Source organism: Pagrus pagrus (assembly GCF_965226575.1).
Source record: "Pagrus pagrus genome assembly, chromosome: 18".
In the NCBI taxonomy this organism is placed as follows: Eukaryota; Metazoa; Chordata; class Actinopteri; order Spariformes; family Sparidae; genus Pagrus; species Pagrus pagrus.
Window position 1 is genome coordinate 17,278,830 of NC_140202.1, and position 18,467 is coordinate 17,297,296.

The following is an 18,467-nucleotide window of genomic DNA, read 5'->3' on the forward strand; positions in this document are numbered from 1 at the left end:
GATTAAAAATGACACGTTAACGTGTGTACAAGTCTCGAGGAGTACTGACGCATGTGTGAAAAAGTGGTATGAAGCCTTTTCTGGATCCAGAGGAAGCTGCATGTAACTGGATATGTTGACTCCAGTGTTGTCACTCAGTGGCTAAGTTGCATTGCGGGCAATGGAATGACCTGGTATTACCTTGCAAGTGTTGTTCCTGGAGCAAAATAGTGAATGTTGATCCAGGCGCCGTCATTGAAACTGACCAATGTCATAGCTTAGCAATTAGAGGATAAAGACCGGAAAAGTATGTACCCATGATAAGCTATCCTTTCAAATAGATGTTTAACATTGTGAATTTAATTGTAGCAAAGTAAGCCAACAAACTAACAAAGTATTCTTGTTTCCTAAACCTAACCCAAGCAGTGCATGCACATAAATCATCACATCTCAAGTGAGAATTTTGCAGCTGTGAAATTGCCCTCTAATCAGGATTCGGAGGTGTAACGCCTCACTGGCTCTTTGCACCTTGATCCTCTTGGCTGCAGGCCCCAGAGCTTCTTCCTCTTCCTTTTCATCTCCTGAAAAGACATTTTTCATCGAGGGAGGATCCCTTTAAGTCCCTCCCCACTGACCTTCTCCTGAAATCCTCTGATAGAGTGAACATAAAGGAAAGAGTGCATCAGAGAGATTGGGAAAGCTGCAAGAGTTGTGCACAGAACATAACTCCTGCATGCCTGGCATTGTCAAGCCTGTCATCTCCTAAGAAAAGAGGTGTATCACTGAACCTCGCCTCGGGCAGAACAGTGATACCGTACACTATGATGTGCAGATGGGTGATTTTCAGGAAGCCGCATCAAATACAGTGGCTCCCTTTGGTTTTACCACAAAACCACATATTTGCCCACACGAGCTTCAGAAAAGGGGAAATTAGTCCCAGCTCGATAGGCAAATTGAGGTTATTTTCACCGTATTCATCCGAGGGAAAAACAGAGTCACTATGTGGTTAAAGGGTTTTATCTGTTCTCTGTAATTACTTATCACTGCCACTCAGTGAATGGATGTTGTGTCTTAACCGTGCGCGCTCACACTGTTGCTGTGTTCACATTCACACGGATAGACAAACTCGTTTTTGTGTAGCAAGGTCCCTTCACTGAGCAAACAACTCGCACGGCACTTGCTATCTGTGTTGTGCTGTTCTTGCACGCCGCCTTTAAAGCGAAAGCGAAGGAGTGGTTATCAAGCATTTTCCTCTGGAAGTGCCGGGGGAAAATTCACTGGAAAAGCCAGAGCGAATGCCTCTCGTGTTTCTTCCATACAAGATAAGTTTATGCACCAATCAAAGTAGTCTCCAGAGGGAACTCTCTCTCTGACCTAGTAATCAGAAAGAGGAGAAAACACTCACTCTTGTAAGGAAGTAAGGGCACGCGTCAAACAACAATACAGAGCCACATAAATGGCTCTGCTGACCCAGTTAACAGGCCCTCATTCTATCATTGTGTATATGGCATACTTGTGCGTATGAGGCAAGTGAGGAAAAAGAGGTGGATATAAGCAGTTTGCATGGATACATATAGGTGTCTATTGTGAGACATGCAGCATGTGTGTGTCTGCATAATTCTGCGCACATTCATTTTTTGCATGCGTGTCTGGGCTGATGTAATGCTGAGGCTTGCTGTGTCCCAACAATACCCTCCTTCAGATTCTTCTGCAGCCTCTAGTAAAGAAGCAGAGCCTTTGTGCGTCTGCCAGCCCTCCAGCCTGGGTCCTATTGTAAAACTGAACAAACCGGTCTGCTTAGGCGATGCACTAACGTATGGTGGAGAGCACAAGTCCCAGGATAGGGAGGGAGGGGGAGGGAGGAAATGAGGAATCGGCAGAGGAAAATAGTTTCGAAAGGTGGTAGAGAGAGTGAGGGTGGAGGAGATGTGGAGTGACAGCGGAAGGAAGAAGAGATAGAGAAACTTCATTGTGTGATGACACAAAATGGGGTGGCTCGCTTAATGTTTTCCCTCCTCGTCTCCACCCTTTTCCTTCCTAGACACTACCTATTCATTGTCATTTCCCATATGGCCATACCCTCCCTTCTGCTACTGCTAGAGGTAATTTCATGTTCTGTCGAAAGTTTGGGCTGTGAGGAAGTGTGGTGCACCGAAAGCAGCTTCTCTCTGACGCACAGAGGTCGTAGCGACATCTTCCAGTAAAGATTACAGCTGCCAGGATTTCCTCGCTGCTTCCCAGCAGCAGTGGAGCAGCAGCGCAAGGTCCTCCAAACCTCCCCCCCCTGAAAGAAAAAATCTCTCTCTCCCTCTCCGCTCTGCGTGTTGACTCAGCTCCACAAGTCCTGCTATCAATTTACTACCCCTGTCAAAGCCAGGAGGCCCAGGCTTACCGTAAAATACCCCCTCTTCTGGTCGGCACGGATGACTGAAAATGGGAGGATTGGAGAGAAACACAGAGAGAGGGGGGAGATTTGATTTATTGTACACCACAGGTCTTCAGTTTCCCACTGGAATAAGCATGCAAAGTGTCTTGAACAATGAAAAACAATCTGCCTCGAGAACCTGCACCAAGAATAAAGCCCTGCAGTAACACCTCCCGCCACAAAAAGAGCCTAGACACTTGCTGATACGTCATCCTGACTCAAGTGACTGAGCAGTATCAGGCTCGGTGTCATGCATGTCGTCCGTGGCATTGCTTCTCAGCCTGCGACACAACAACCTCACGCTCAGACAGGCATCCTCGCAGCGTGCCCGTCATCACATGGCAACAAAAACTTTCCCAGACTGGTCGTCGGTAGTCAAACTTGTTTGTGATTCACGTCACGCGTCACAGTGTCGATCAAGACACCGACTAGGAATCTTTATAGTAATGTAATTCAGCTTTACCTTGAACCTTCTGTCTCTCGACTAGCTTGCATTCATCCATTTAATACCTGTTAAATGGATAATTGCGTCTGGTTTATACCTCAAAAAATCTTCTCCTTTCGTGCAAACACACAACCTGTTCAGACTTCTGTAGTCATACTTTGTGCCAAGAGTCAGTTCAACGCTTTCAAGTAGCTCTGAATGAGGTTGTGTGTGGCCTTAAACGCTCCAATTATAGTCGCTAAATTGCTCCAACCCTTAATGAAAATAACACTCTCATTATGTGTCCCTATGGCGCTTGTGGCCCGTAACAAAGACATGTAATGTTTAGACCACAGGTCGGTGCTGTTCACTGACGAGCTGTCACTTTGCTAATGCCACACCAGCACACAAAGAGGCCTTGTCCAGTTTTTGGCAATTTTAGGAGCTAATAATATTTACCTCAGTTCCTCGTTGTCACAGAAAATGGTCTCAAGGTGTGATGTAACGGGACTCAGGTGCTCTGCTGTTTAGATAGCATGTAAACCACACAGTCAGAGGCCATGCGTGTGTATGCTGTGTCTGATGTTTTTCAGTTTATGACCTCTTGTTAAACACATGAGCTGTTGTGCGCAACATCTGTTAATGGGCACTTAGCGCTAATAGACGCCTGATGTCGGTCCAGAAGCAAACAGACGCAAGAAGTTGCAGAAAACTGCTGCAGCTGACAGACTCAGAAACTTTATAATATCTACTTGAGCTGTGCTGGCGATTTTTAACCACTGTGCTGTCCATAATAACTTTGTGGTTCCTGTTGTCATACTGTATCTTCCTGTATGCACACTCTGTAGTTCCCCAGCAAGCAAAAGACGTCATTCAGACGTCTCGGCTAGATAGAGGCCCAGTTTCGTCGACTATCTGTAACCCACTTCTGGCCGAAAGGATCTTTTTTTAGATTGTGTTTTAGCTGCTGCAGCTTGCAGGACGTAGATGATAGTTCATCGCGTAAGAAAAGTGATTACAAGGTGAAAACAAGGCAAATAATTTATGTAGTTACAACATCTTGGCTTTAGTTCTGATTTAGACCAGCAGCAACCAGCTAAAATATGGCTACAACATCAACATGTGACAAAGCACATATGTGGTTCATCATCTTAATAATTTGTTCAATATTGAGACAATATTGATGAGTTTTAAGTGTTTCTCCAGAGTCACTGGTGGGGGGAATATGGCCTACATGAAGGCATCATTTCATAGCATTTGATGTTTCATTTAAAATGTCATAACTGAGCTCGCAAAATCCTTTTTTATTATCCAAATATCTTTTTTTCATATTCACATACATGTCAATTGTGCATTCAAGAGTTACTTTCATGGATCTTACAATTGTGTGCCCAGCATTGGATTCATGAGGGGGGAAAGTAACAGGCACACCACACAAGTAATATCTAAATAACTTAATAACAGACAGAGTAAAGAAATATCTAAGTACAGAAAAGAGTCAGAGAGCATTTTAACTTCCCATCGTATATCACGAGACTGATAGCTGTGTGTAATATTTAACAAAAGCTTGCATCTTTTAAAGATGTATTAGTAAATGTGTGATGTTTTCTTGCAAATGTCCTCCCCCCACCAGGACACTTCTCCACAGTGACCCACTGAACTTTGACCCCCTGGCCGTCGGCTCCCTTTTGTTATCTTGTTTCCAAAGCAACACACTGACAAAGAACGATGGGTTGTTTTTGTCTACCTGTCCGGTCGGGTTTATAGCCCATTTAGCGTCATTGTCGCTCTCCGTGTCAACCTTTTCTCTCTCCTCCGGGGAATGTCACTTCTTATCAAATCAATATCCTCAGTGGCTGTGGCCTTGCTGATTTTAGACAGAAAATACACCACGTTTTGAGCTCACCATGCAGTGAAGAGGAATGCCCTTATGTTAGTCAACTTTCCAGCAAGTGTCAGATCACAAGGGGATACATTGCAGATGCTTAGAGGAAAAGTATATCTTATAATTCATGTGAGTGTAGATGTATTTCCACTGCAGTTTCGTTGAAGAGAAATGTTTGCTGGGTCCCAGAGCTCCCGGTCCAAACCGCTAGCTGCACGGCTAACTGCGCTAACTAGCTAAAGACAGCTACAGTGGTCAGCAGTTAGCGGTTTCTCTGGTCATATGCAATTTGTTGTAATTTGTCAGGATGCCAGTCCATGAACTACAGAGTAATATAAAACTGAAGGACAATTCCAAGTGTAAAGCATGGCTTCAGTATTTATTTAAAAATTTCAAACAGTTCACACAACATTACAGAATATTAAGTGCTGCATGTCATACAAAAACAGTCGTGCCTTCTGGAAAAAAAAGGCCAGTATGAACTTTTCAAACAATTCAGAAAAAATAGGTATAAATACAAAACAAATTATATACAAATACCAGAAAAATAATGCTCATAGAAAAAAAACCTAAAAATTCTGAATTTAAATTCTCTAATCTACATCGTAAAAACTCACAACACACAAACACACCATGACGCCACCCATTTCCCAAGCTGTCAAATACACACACAAACGCACACTTTTCAAGTTTTGTTAGGACAGGACAGTTAGCTTATCTCTGCAACGTAGAGGGAAAGCCAAAAATACATCAGCATGAAATTCATAAAAAGTCGCAGCTGCACCACATCGTGTGGTGAAAGACTTCACGGGCTTCAAAAATGATCTCGTCGTTTCTGTTGCTGCGCGATCGGCAAATTTCATTCATTTCAGGACAAGAGGGGGAAAAAAACACTATTCTAATTGAACTCTAATTACATCAATTAACCCCCCTTCAACACAGAGGCTGCATTTAATTTATTTGTTGGGTTATTTCCTTAGAAATACAATAGTAGTTTCACACTACTAACTCAAAAAATCGTCTACTAAAATCAGCAAACTCACATCAGTAGAGGAGCACCTGGATTTGAAATAAAGCTGCCAAACCAACAAGAGTGAGTGTGACCCACTCTGGGTCCAGTATCAGTTGTAAGAGGCTGCCTTTCACATTTTGGCACGGGACACGACACCAAACAGGTACGAGGCCTGACATAAAGCTTAAGGCAGGAGAGAGCAAAGACAGAAGCAAAAAAAATCTGATTTCACCAATACAGTATGTTCAAGCTGTAGGACCGGATATTCACAGTTAATTTGGTCAGTGTTGAAGGACTAGGACTCTTTAAAAAATAAAACACACACCCTGCGTACGGTTCTTTAGCCTTCCCTCATCCAGTGATTGAATCCTGTAGAGCTGCATGGCAGTTAAAGCTGACATAATACAAGGCTGCCCCCTACGGGCCAAAGAGTGGCACAAACATTTAGACTTTGGAAACAAGGAAGAAAGAAAATAATTCCTGAGCTGTCACAGTGTAAACACTGCCTGATAGCCAAATGCATCAGATCTAGTTGCTGGTGGTGTGTTGTGCATACGAGCTGCTGCTTTTGTACAAGTTTCAATCTGAAAATGTGACAGAAAATCAAAACAATCCTTTCTTTTTGAACAGTGTTTCCTAATGTTTGGAGATGACATACATTAGTGTCTATCTCAGCATCACCCAACCTCCCACTTTGATCCTTTTTTACAATCATATGTACAAATGATTTTTATTTGATCAAAAAATACAAAGGGGGAATAACTCCTCCTTTAAAACAGGCATGGCAATAACAAAGATTGATGGCTTCATAGTGTAATATTTCCTACCTCGAGAAGGCATTCAATTAAATATCCCACCCCTTATTCTCCCTAAAATCCCCCCCCCCCCCCGCCCCCATGATCTATACCTCAGCTCTTCAACAGATCTCCAAGATCATATGTGTCGAAGAAATCTGACACTCCCTCGCTATCCTCGAGGCTCCACAGGTAATCGTCGTGGTCCAGAGGTGGAGAGAAACTGACAAAGGGGGTGTTGGGGTCTGGGGTGAAAGAGGTGCAAGGAAGCTGGTCCTCGGTGATCTGGAGCAGGCTGGGGGGCAGACCCAGCAGACCCTCAACGTCCAGCAGGGTGGAAGTGGAGGCGGGAGCTGCTGTCGACATGTTGGCTGTGTTTAAAGGAAGGAGAGAGCAGGGGAGAGATTTGAGTTTAAGTGTGTGTTTCTGCACAACAAAAAACTTTGGCGAGGCTATGTTTAGATGCTGTCCTGTCACCAGCTTCCCTGAATATAAATGTATTCCTTTTAATTCATATATTTAGCCATGTTTACAAAGACAAAGCCTCAAATAGTGCAGCACCACTGCATTGGTGCAACCAACGCCTCACTATGCTGGGACGAGTGTGAAGATAAAGTCAGAACCATACGTGACCCTACAGTGAGCTCAGCTTACATTCAACAGGCTCCTCTTTGATGCTGTAGCTTGGCAGTGATGGCACTGTTGGGGTCGTAGTCGGAGGGCCGAGGGGTTGAGGGAACTCTTTTTTAGGGGTGACAGCACTTTTGACTGGGCTAGCATCTTCAAGGCCCTCCTCTGGACACAGGTAGACTTCAATGGGACCATTCTTACTCTTTAAATAGATCTGTAATGAGCTCTGCTGTAAGGAGGAGAGGATACAGAGAATTTGTGTTATCCATCTGTCAGCAGTGTCGACACATGATAACAATTTACATCAGCCTAGGAACTGAAAGAGTCAAACGTGGATGTGGTCTCTCACCCCTGCCGTGTCTGGCACCTCCAGCTGGGTGTCAGCGGGGGCTTTGACAGCGATGACGGTCTGGTCTCTGAGACTGCCGACGGAGCGGATGTCCTGATACGTCACATAGCCCAACGTAAGGTGTAGGGTCAAGGGTCAGAACAGAAATATAAGTGGATTTTTGCGTGTATAAACAGACCAAGAAGACACCCAGAGAAACGTGTAGACACACACACAGCGGCATGGAAAGGATATCTCTGATTATCTTCATATTCGGTGAGCTGTTTGAGCTGTGTGGTGCTGGAGTGGATCAGTTCATCCAGAGATCTCTCTACTCTCTCCAGGTCTCCAAGCTCTTTCCTCAGGGCGCAGGCCTTCTCTCCTCCGCCTGCACCGCCCTCAAATACATCTCCAACCCTACGAGAACACATAAACAAAAAGTGTGATGATGTGACTGTATTAGAAATGATCTGTAGCTGTCTAAAGGTGTTGCAATAGCCCCTGGCCACCACTAGGGGGCAGATAAGCTAAGTGTAAGCAGGAATAAATACACTGTTGCCATTGTGATGCAAAGAAACCATCTTTTCAGTAAACATAAACACAATATCTTTATTCTGTTAAGGCTATTACTACATGTCTTCTTCCTCTATTGGTACTCACAGCCACTGGATGTTGTTCTTTGACTTCTTTCGGATGAGCTGGACTCCCTCCAGGACGTTGGTGATGTCATAGATCCGTCTCTTCTGGACCTCCAGGACCTCGGTGGCCCAGTTGAGGTCAAGAACTCCATCAGGAGACTCAGCGATCAGACCCACAAATTTCTTCGTCAGCAGGCCCAAGGACGTGTCGTAGCGCGTCCGCTCGCCTGGAGACTTTGGAGCTGATAGCAAAGATGAAACGAAGGACAGAGGACGACAGTTAACATGGAATACTATGCACATATATGAGACAAAAAGGTAAGCAATAATGACAATAAGACATAAACAATGAATATCAACACTTCACTTCCTTTTATTTATTTACAGAAAATGTTTCAGTAAAATTTTAAATGTTTCAAATCTCCCTCCAATAACATAAAAGGCATAAGAAGATAAACAAACACTATTCAGAACTAATATGAGTAATTCATTCAGTGGATCTGTCTATTATGCAGAGAACTGACTCACGTTGTTGTTAAATCAGTCATTCAGGCTCTTGTAAATAGTCTATCATGAAAACAAACTGTTAGATGAATGTGTCAATTGCCTTAATTTCTGTGTGAATATGACTCACGCTGCACTCTGTGTTTGCCACCTTATTTATTGACTGTAAACAATATTCACACAACAGATTAGAGCTGCAGCGATTAGTCTATTAATCAATCGTTTCTAATTTGAGAACTGAACAATCCTTTCAGTGATTTTTCAAGCAAAAATGTCAAACATCTGTTGGTTCCAGCTTCTTGAATGTAAGGTTTTGCTCTTTTAGTAAAAGTAAATGAAGGGTCTTGGGTTTTGGAATGGTGGTTGGACCAAAGAAGCAATTTGAAGACGTCACCTTGGATTATGTTATGTTATTTCATGTTAGATAAACTGTGATAAGCATTTTTCATTTTTTGACATCTTATGGACTAAATGATCAATCCATCGAGTTAAAAGAATCTAAAGTTGAATCGATGAGGAAAATACCGTGATGGATCTCTGTTATCCCAAAGCACATGTATTTCAAAGTATTGTACAGAAAGTCATTAATGCTATTGTCTATTTGTGTCCCACATGTTTTAATCTGACCACATCTCCCTGGTTACCATACAATCTTAGGAACTGCTCCACCCACCATAACGCCAAACCTCTCCTCTCCCTGCCCCCCATTGTAAAGACCTGTAATTAGACAACTTCCTGAGACTTATCTCTTTGTACTCACTCTTCTTACAATTAAACTGGACTTAATATAACCCTGTGTTGACCAAAAAACTTGACATGACTTGACTAGAAGCACTGCAGTGATATTATCAACACTACTATTGGTGTACCTCTAGTATATACCCACAAAACCCACTAGGATAGACCGCCTCGGTCACACTCTGATCTGTAGTTGTTTACTCACTCCTTGGACTTGGTATCCTGGCCGCGATGCTACATTTGCCTTTCGGTGTGCGGAACTCTGGCAGGTAAAGCGGGTCTTCTAGATCCAGCTTCCTTTTCGCCTGCAGAGAAAAGAGTTCATGTGCATTAGAAAAAGAAATATCAGAGCAAAGAGGGTGTTTCTTCTCTGACGATATATGAAGAAAGACGTCCTTCCTAGTCTTTGGTCTGCTGCACACAATCATTCATCCTTCCTGCTTAGCACATCCTATTGATGTAACATAATGGAAAGTCAAAAGTTGAATTGTGACAATGAAGTGTGTAGGGCAAGTCCAGCCCATCCATGGAACCGTGACATCAATGTGCTAAATAGGGGGTCGTTGAAAAGTGCCGTAAATGTGCCAACAGCCCTCAAGTGCAGGAACAAAGCACCCCCCTCACACTTTCCCAAGCACTTCACAAGAGAGCCCGATCCTGTGTGTATGTGTGTGTGTGTGTGGGCGGAGGGGGAATGAGGTGGTGGTGGGGGGTGATTGGCTCTCGACCTACTGCCAGCAGAACCCAAGGAAATCCCTGGAATCACTCAATGACCTCTCCTCCCCCTCTAAAGCCTCCCGATGTAACTCCTCTAGGCAATTGACTCCTTTCTCTTTGCAAGTTTTCCTTTCCGTGTTTTTGTTCTCTGGTGTGTCACTGTCAATGTCACAAACATGCTGGAAAACAGGGAACAGGAGAAGGCAGCAGATCATACATCTCATTAGACTGCATCCAGAAGACGTTGTTTTAAAGTCTTAAATCAGACACATGATGAATTAGACACATTTTTTTAAGGAGTGATCCATATGGAGGCTTGTGACAATGTTACGCTGGTTACTTTTATATATCTTTTACCTCAGTCTCTCTTTCAAACTCCAACTGAACGATGTTCGAGTGTTGCTTGAACGGAGACGGATGGAAAACTATTCACGCGCCAAGGTCCTTAAATTCAACACACTTGTTGGCATCGCACCTAAATAGGGGCAAAGATTAGCATGTGCACCGGGATGTCATGTCTCCATCACTGCCTATTGGGGCTGCCGGTTAACACCCACGACTACTGCAGGAACATTTGAGCTGGGAGTGAATGTAAATCGCACCCTTTTCTGAAGGTTAAAGCCAGATGCTAGTGGGTACGTGGGTTTCCCGTTCAGTGTAAAAGGGGAATATATTCAATCCAAAGCACACACACAACCTTTGGACACAATATAAATCAAATGTGAGCATTACTTCTTCCGGTGACCTACATAGTAGGTCCGTAAAAGCAAAAGTGAAAATTGCATGAACCCTGTCGCCCTCTCAGGGAAATGAAACAACTGGCGACACCCTCACATGAGGAATTCCTGCCGGTTAATTGTTAACTCCAACAAATGTTTCACGTCGGGCGAGAGAGTTTGCAGTCATTCTGTAATTATTCCCCCCGTCACGCAGTGCGACCACACAAAACACTCTGGTGACTGAGGTAACAAGGCGTGTGATTTCAGCTGGACGCCACAGAGGCTGCTGGGTAATTTGTGGCATCTGGTTGGGGACCTCATCTCAGTCACCTACAGTCGTGTCCTCTCTTACCCTCTCAGCTCTGTATTGTCTCGCTTTTCCTCTGCTTCTCTTCACAAATACTTGGCAGCAATAATCCCTTTTCGTCTAATAGGTTTAGGCAACTGACTTGTCAAAGATGTGGAAAAGAGGCGACTCCACCACGTGTGGATGTGCCTGTGCGAGTGTGTGTGGATAATGAAGGCTGCCATTGTCCCAGTGTGTTCCCTGACATGTCCACCTGTTGACTGGCGACATCTGGAGCAGCACAGCAAGTGTATGTGCTGCTGGTGGGGTAGATTTTAAGCCCTACAGCACACAGGGAGCCATACAGAAACCCCTCTAGGACACAGAATCAGACGGGCCAGGACTGAATTTATTAAGACCTCTTGTGGGATTAAAGGCCGTGTTTTCTGTTGGCTTGGAGTCCTGACAGAAGCTGTCAACCACCAAGGGTCGCAGAGAGGAATCTGATGACACGGGTTGTGCTCGTAAGGAGTGACAGCTGTAGTTTAAACAGAGAAGATCTGTCTGGGCTTACTCTGCTGTCCAAACCATCCAGTCCCAGAAAAAGCATTGAATAAAAAGGGCAGCTTGCGCTTAAAAATAAGGTTCACCAAGCTGCACCTGTGTCTACATTCTTCAGGCTTGCAGGTCGACAATCTGAGAGTTGCAGCCACAGAACATGGCGACATGTTGTAAGAGGGGAACCAACGGTTTCACCCTGCAGCTGTATGGGTTGGGTGGGGGCTTGGCTGCTCCCATTTTTGCATGAGGGATTTCTCTGGTGAGTCAAGCATATTACGCAAACACCATTGCTTCTGGTGGAAAGACGGCCTGCTTACAGACTACTGAGAGTAAACGAAGTCAAGCACACATGCACACTGCTTGAGATATATAGTATCCTTTCCGTCTTGGACAGAAAAGATATTATGGTTTCATAGTTTCAAACCAGTTTCCATGTAGTTACTGTGCATTGAGCCACCGTTGGGGCTAATTGCTGTGAAAGGAAATGGGAAACGCCTGAGTCAAATACACTCCTATTAGCTCTTTATCTTCAAGACTTGCAGTATCAAAGCGCTCACGTTTGCCATAACCTCACCCTGCATGCCTGCCCAGTTACACCCAAACACTACATGTGGCCTCTTCCGTTTGCTGTGCATTCTTTGGCTGATTTTTCTAGGCACTGCAGTGAAATCTCCACAGCGCCGGTTCACACACATTGTCACAGTCACGTGAGGGACTTTCAGCAGCCGGGCCTCTCATCAAAAACCAACAAACCTCGTCTGTCGGGCTGGGACGTGGGACTCCGATTCCCACTGAGCCAAGGGCAAGTTACAGTATGCCTGCAAATTCTCTACTCCTCTGTACACAAACCCCTCAACACCACACCCTTGAGTAGTCAAAAGAAAAACAATGGCTGCATTGCTGATGAGCTGTCCCTCAAGAGGTAAAAGAGAAGGGTGGATCTGCCCATTTGGGTAGGTGGTGGAGAGGGTGGGAGCAGGCTGCTTTGAAATGCAAAACTCCCCCTATTGAGGAGATTGTGCTCCAGGGCCGGCGAAAGACTGGCGCCGGGGTAAAACAAGGTGAATGAGAAGGAACAGAGAAGTGGGGAGACTTTGGGTGAGTGCATACAGTTGGCCAATGTCACACCAGAGTGTCATCAGTCTGAAATGGAGGCTCACCAGTGGGGCTGTAGGAAATATCCCAGAGTTGATTCAAGAAGAAGAGGTTTGTTATCCTAGAAAGCCGCAGAAAGACTAATTCATAGAGCTGATATCAGTGCCGATGCATTTTTGGCGGACTGTGCGCATTCCATTAAAATCACCAAATGCGTACATGTGACATAAGCAGGGAATAAGCGGGACATTGTTTCAGGTCGACATTATGCAGATGCAAGTCGTGGCCAAAATGGCCATTCGGCTGCAGTAAGCGTTGCTTGTTGTATCTGAAACAGACGACTTCATTCATCTGTAGCGCCGCAGAGCATCGTGACATTGTCACATCATGATCATCGCCATCGAGTGAAAAGGTCTTCCCTGGACTTTGGAGGCGGCCCTGACGCCTGTAACACATTTACATCACTATCAAGCTGAGCAGGAAACAGGAGTGACACAATGGCCTACACACCCTGGTTAAAACTCACCTGACAGTCACTGATACATTGACTTTTACTACAGTTAACATGGTCAAAAGGTAAAGACGAGATCTCGGCAGCTAACTACATTCAGTCATACATTAACTTTTTCTCACATATCGCTTGTCCCATCAGTAAATTTTTGACTGTTATGCAGATTTGTTTAGTTTGTTTGTGCTTAAAGGAACTCAGACGTCCATGCTGAGCTTAGCATCCTGTTTGAAGAAGCCAAAAAGACAGTGGTTATAATGCTGTTTAATTTGAAGGAAGTGAGATGTACATTAAGCACTTCCTGTTAATGTGGAAACATGACTGAACATACAGTGAGGCTGCAATGTCAGCAAGCACATGAAGAAGACATGCTCACTGCTGTTTTCAAGTTTGATAATGTTAATGTTTCCAACTCATATTCTTGTATATTGCACCTTTACTTATCACAGACTCTTAACGTCCAAATAAATGGGCATTTCCTATGCTTGAGTCATGTTTTGGTCTTTAATACTGTGTAACGAGAAACAAAAAAACAACATCTGTTGATGAAACCTGAGGATTTAATTTTAGCCACACCAGCTGCAGTCAGAAGTAATGCTCTGCGACTGAAAACAGAAGCTCACATCGATGTGTGCACTGATCTGTGCATCTAAATCTCTGTATTTAAGAGCGTTTGAGTAGTGAACAAAATGTTGCAGTATTTGGGACGTGACCGGAAAATGAGTCAACACTGCATGAGCTGCTGCCGAAATACACATCTGTGTCAGAGACCATGAGGCACCGACCGAAAGGCAGAAAGCTATGACTACCTCTAAGCAGTACCTGAAAATTCAAGAAAAATGAATGGGAAATAAAACTAAAAAGAGGAAGCTGTAAGATCATCATCAGAGGTTTTTGAGGCAGGGCAGAAGCAAGGAAAGAAAACAACCCACTGTGTCTGTTTAGAAAAGGGAATCAAATGGGATGAGAAGGCTTCATGTTTCTTTAGTGTTTTTTGAACAAGATAAGTTTTCACCTCAAGGCTTCAAGGGGCTTTTTTCCCCCTCAAAAAGAAACTTTACCCCATTTACTGAAAAATGCTGAGGAAGTTTCACAACCATGGGGCTTTGGGACTTTTGAAACCTGCCTTGCAATTTCAAAAGTGCATCACTCTTTCTCACATCAATCGAGACTTTATTTTTGTGGTGAACTACACCTGTGCAATAAGCAAGAACACTGGCTTTGCTCAAGTCACTTAAAAACAGATCTAAAAGGTGCAATAAGTAAGAATTGGCACCCTGTCAAATTCATACTGAAAAGAAATATGGGTAACTGCTGCTAACTGTAGCTGATGTTAGCTAGTGAGCTCAGTTAGCTGTGCAGCTAGCAGTGCAGTCAGGGAGCTCGGAGTAATGGTCTGAGCTCACAGTCTGGACCACTAGCAGCAGCGCTAACAGTTAGCAGCAGTTAGCAGTTACTCTGGTGGTATGCTGCCCCCTTACCATATTGCACCTTTAATGTGATGACAACACAGAGTGTCTGCAAGGATCAGTTGCTTAAATCTGAATCAAATGTGAGACTGAGCTTTGGACGAATCATCCGTCTCTTATTCAAGCATTGTCGGTAAGTATAAAGCTGAGGAGCATACATGTTGTCCCCCCGAGGTAGGTTTAATGTCGAATGAGTAAGGTAAATCTACATTTTGCCAACAGGTAACGGCAAATATAAAGTAAAAAGACAGTATTAGGGTTTTTATGCAGAAGAGCTTGACTCATTTTGATAAAAAAGAAAGTAAAAGGTGGATATGAGATGAAATAAAACATTTGTGGCAAACAAGACCTGACAAATTAAAATTTTAAACTAATAACTTTTAAGGCCTTAATATTTCTAACATTGAATTTAAGGCTATTTAAGGACCATCAGACCTGAATGTGTGGCAGGGAGAAAGAATGGACAAACCCACTTATCAGTGTGAAAACACACTCAACCCACTGGCTCCTTATCACCAACTTGTCACCATCCTATGATGATAACATTGCAGTATATGTATAATAAACCCTCGCAGCCCACATCCAAGACACTCTAGCCTTGGCCTGCTATAGAGCAACTATCTGTCACATGAGCTGCTCTTGACGCTGGATTAAGAGGAGAAAAAACAAAATGGAGAATTGTCACACGCGTCATGTGACTAATCCAAGAATACACACAGCCTTGAATTGTTATTATGTTCACCTTGGCATATGATAAGCCAGGTGGTAGCCTGTTTCTTCCTTTACTTATGTCCCACTAATCCTCTTGCGGGGCCTATTAGTGAATGCAGGCTCCGAGGGCAGGGGGTTAACATGAGATTTGGAGACCCTGCATACACCCTCTCACCCCTAACCTATTTAGCCTCACTGCAATTCTCTAGATCTAAAAAGGCTGCGACACTGAGTAGGGCTGGAAAAGAGAGACCATATATAACAAGCAACAGCAGGTGTGGAGCCCAATCCGTTCAGATCATAAAGCTTTTCAAATACGCCCTCAGGACTACAGGACACGTACAGTAGGAACACAGCAAACATGTGTTTGTCTTGTGTTTTTTAGTGTTTCCACAGGAGCAGCTCACAGGAAGAGACACCAGTTGTTCAGGCATGACCTCTGACCCTCCACCTCCTCCCTACAGTGATATGAACAGGTTACACAGGTTCTGTATTGCCTTAATGCCTTAATGACAGGTGCAGTCGGAGCAGCTGTCATACGGGTGGTAATCACACAAAAAGCTGTCCAAATAGAAAGTCTCAGGAACATTTCTGAGCTGACACTTTGCAGTTACGGGAGGCAGAAAAATCCTGTGTTTACATTAGTGTCTTCCACCAGCCTGCTCGTCCCCCAGCATTGTTTGATTGTGTAAAAGCTATCTCCCACTGTGGGGGCCACTGATCCGTCCCTTTCACAACAGAGGGGCCCCCCCATCCACCCGTCACCAAAACCATCAAACTCATCCACACGCAGCGTCTGGTCTCGTCTGACTACAGCTGGACTGCGGGAAAAGATGTCACACAACTTAACATGGCTGGCAAAAGCACACACACACACACACACACACACACACACACACACACATCCAGCAGCTTTGGCCACAGTGGCTCCTCTGTGGCTTATCACGTCAAAACATATTTGAATGTGGCCCCTGTTAAACATGCATACCAATGGAAATCAAGACATTTGGTCACTGGAAATGTGTACGTGTAGTGTGTGTTTGATTCCCTACCGGCAGCCTCCCGGAGGATGATCTGATGGGTTTAGCCTCTGGTCCGTGGGGGGTTGAATACAGGCTGTTGGCTCTTTGTTCGGCCGCGGTGGTGTTGCAGATCTGGGTGAAATAGCCGGCCGGTACCGTGTTCATGAGCGGGCTGGACAGTCCGCTGCTGAAGAACTCGGTCTTCACTCCTCCTCCGGTGGACAGAACCTTCATCTTCTGCTGAGAGCAAGGAGGCAGCCCCGCTGCTGGCCGACCCGACGCCGGAGAGACGCCTTTGGGCATCCGCATCATTTTTCCCTGAGTAAACTAAAATTAACCGGATTGGTCAAGCGGAGGGAGAAGTGGCTCAGCTCTCCAAATGCTGTGCTGGATCGCTTCCTAGCAAGTTGCTGCTGCTGTGAAAAATGTATTTCTCAGCTCAAAATATCCAGGAGCGACACACACAGCCGAGATCAGCCTGTTTAAAGCAAACTACATGAGTTAAATAAGCAATTTACACCTGCTTTCTTATAACTGTACTCGGTAAATGCGGCTGACTGCTCGGTGTTGTTGTCCTTTGTCCGGTAACAAACTGCAGAGGAAACTAGCCTTAGAAGATGTGAAAGGAACTGCTGCTTAAATAAATAATATCAAACACTCAGTATTTTAAAAGTCCAGTACTTCCAGGTCTCACTGAGATCCGGCTCCACCTTGAGATTTACAGCTTCTTGTGTTGACCCCCTTTCTGATGCGGAATCCGACCCGGTCTGTGACTCCTGTCCGTCCACCTCAGAGCTCCGGCTCTCCATACAAGGGGACAAGAGCTGGGGAAGAAGAGCTTTTTTAGCGCCAAACCTGCTCCCGCGAAATTTAGATCTCCCGCGGTTCGATCTCGCCTCTGATTGGCCCGCGGCACGTTCGGCTTGTCATATTTGCATAAAACAGTTGTACGAGGACGGGGCCGCTCTTCTTAAAGGGCCAGTAGCACGATTCAGGGACATAATGTTCTTTTATTTCCAGGCTGGAGTTGGAGACAATGACCTCTTATTATTCTGAATGTGAATGAGTCTAGTCTATACAATCAGTGGTATAATAAAGGACTTGTAACATTGTTGTTACCACACTTTTTGTTGGAATTTAAAGCCAAATAAGCAGCTTTTTGACCCATACTGCATCATAAAGCACCCCCAACTTCAACTTTCTTGCCTATCCATAAATATAAATCTCATGATGTTGAGTGAGCATGTTGTTAACATTAACAGAACTTTATTCTGAACTCTAGTCAAGATCACAGTCCCTAAAAATTACAAATTAAAAGGAATAATCTGCACAAAACATACAGAAAATCATATTTGATGTTATGGTACGGCCCAAAAAGTGCATTGAGACATTTGAGACATTAATATTGATTAATATGCTTATTATTAACATGTCAGGTTTAGCCTGAGTGGAACAAGTGTAACAAGGAATGACACTGACCCTTGAATATATTTTTCAAATAATAAGGAAAGGTTTTATCTTGTGGAAGCTAATAAAATTTTTTTAAAAAAGAGTCTGTCTTTGGTCAAAATGTTTGGGAAATGTGTTGAACAATAGTGTTCAAGGGGTTTAACATATACAATATGTGATTATGTATAAAACTAATCTTCCTGGAGCCTTTCTATAGTTAAAAGAGGAGCCATGTCATTGTTTCCATTGGAAGCCATTTTCCACTTGATGAAAGTGTATTGTGGCCTGCTGCAAGGTGCTACTGGGGATAGTTTGAAGATGATAATTGGATTCATTCAGTAACACTCTTGCTTATTGGCTCTGAGGCGATATTGAAAGAAAACAACCCCTCCCCCATTCACAGCCTCCCACACCCAAGCCATATGACTTGACCCCCATTGGCCAAGGCAACGTAGCAGAGTCCCAACCAAAGCAGGCCTATTGTCATGCCTCCATTTGAACTACATTTCAAAATGCAATCAAGAAATCTGAAAATGTTCTGAATGCAAGAAAAGATCATTGTGATATATTCAC

General features: G+C 44.1%; 1 protein-coding gene across 2 annotated transcripts; it reads right to left on the reverse strand.

The window, feature by feature from the left end:
- Window positions 1–6,614: 6,614 nt before the first annotated feature.
- Window positions 6,615–17,278, reverse strand: e2f2 (E2F transcription factor 2). Of its 2 annotated transcripts, none has more exons than XM_084381973.1 (7): window positions 16,476–17,278; window positions 9,563–9,662; window positions 8,138–8,357; window positions 7,733–7,894; window positions 7,499–7,613; window positions 7,174–7,375; window positions 6,615–6,890 (listed from the first exon to the last, which is right to left on the reverse strand). In XM_084381973.1, the coding sequence occupies exons 1-7, from the start codon at window positions 16,755–16,757 to the stop codon at window positions 6,634–6,636; spliced, it is 1,338 nt and encodes a 445-aa protein (XP_084238099.1). In that variant the 5' UTR covers window positions 16,758–17,278; the 3' UTR covers window positions 6,615–6,633. The 2 variants fall into 2 exon arrangements, with proteins under 2 accessions (XP_084238099.1, XP_084238098.1); XM_084381972.1 differs by having other exon boundaries at window positions 7,174–7,378.
- Window positions 17,279–18,467: the final 1,189 nt, after the last annotated feature.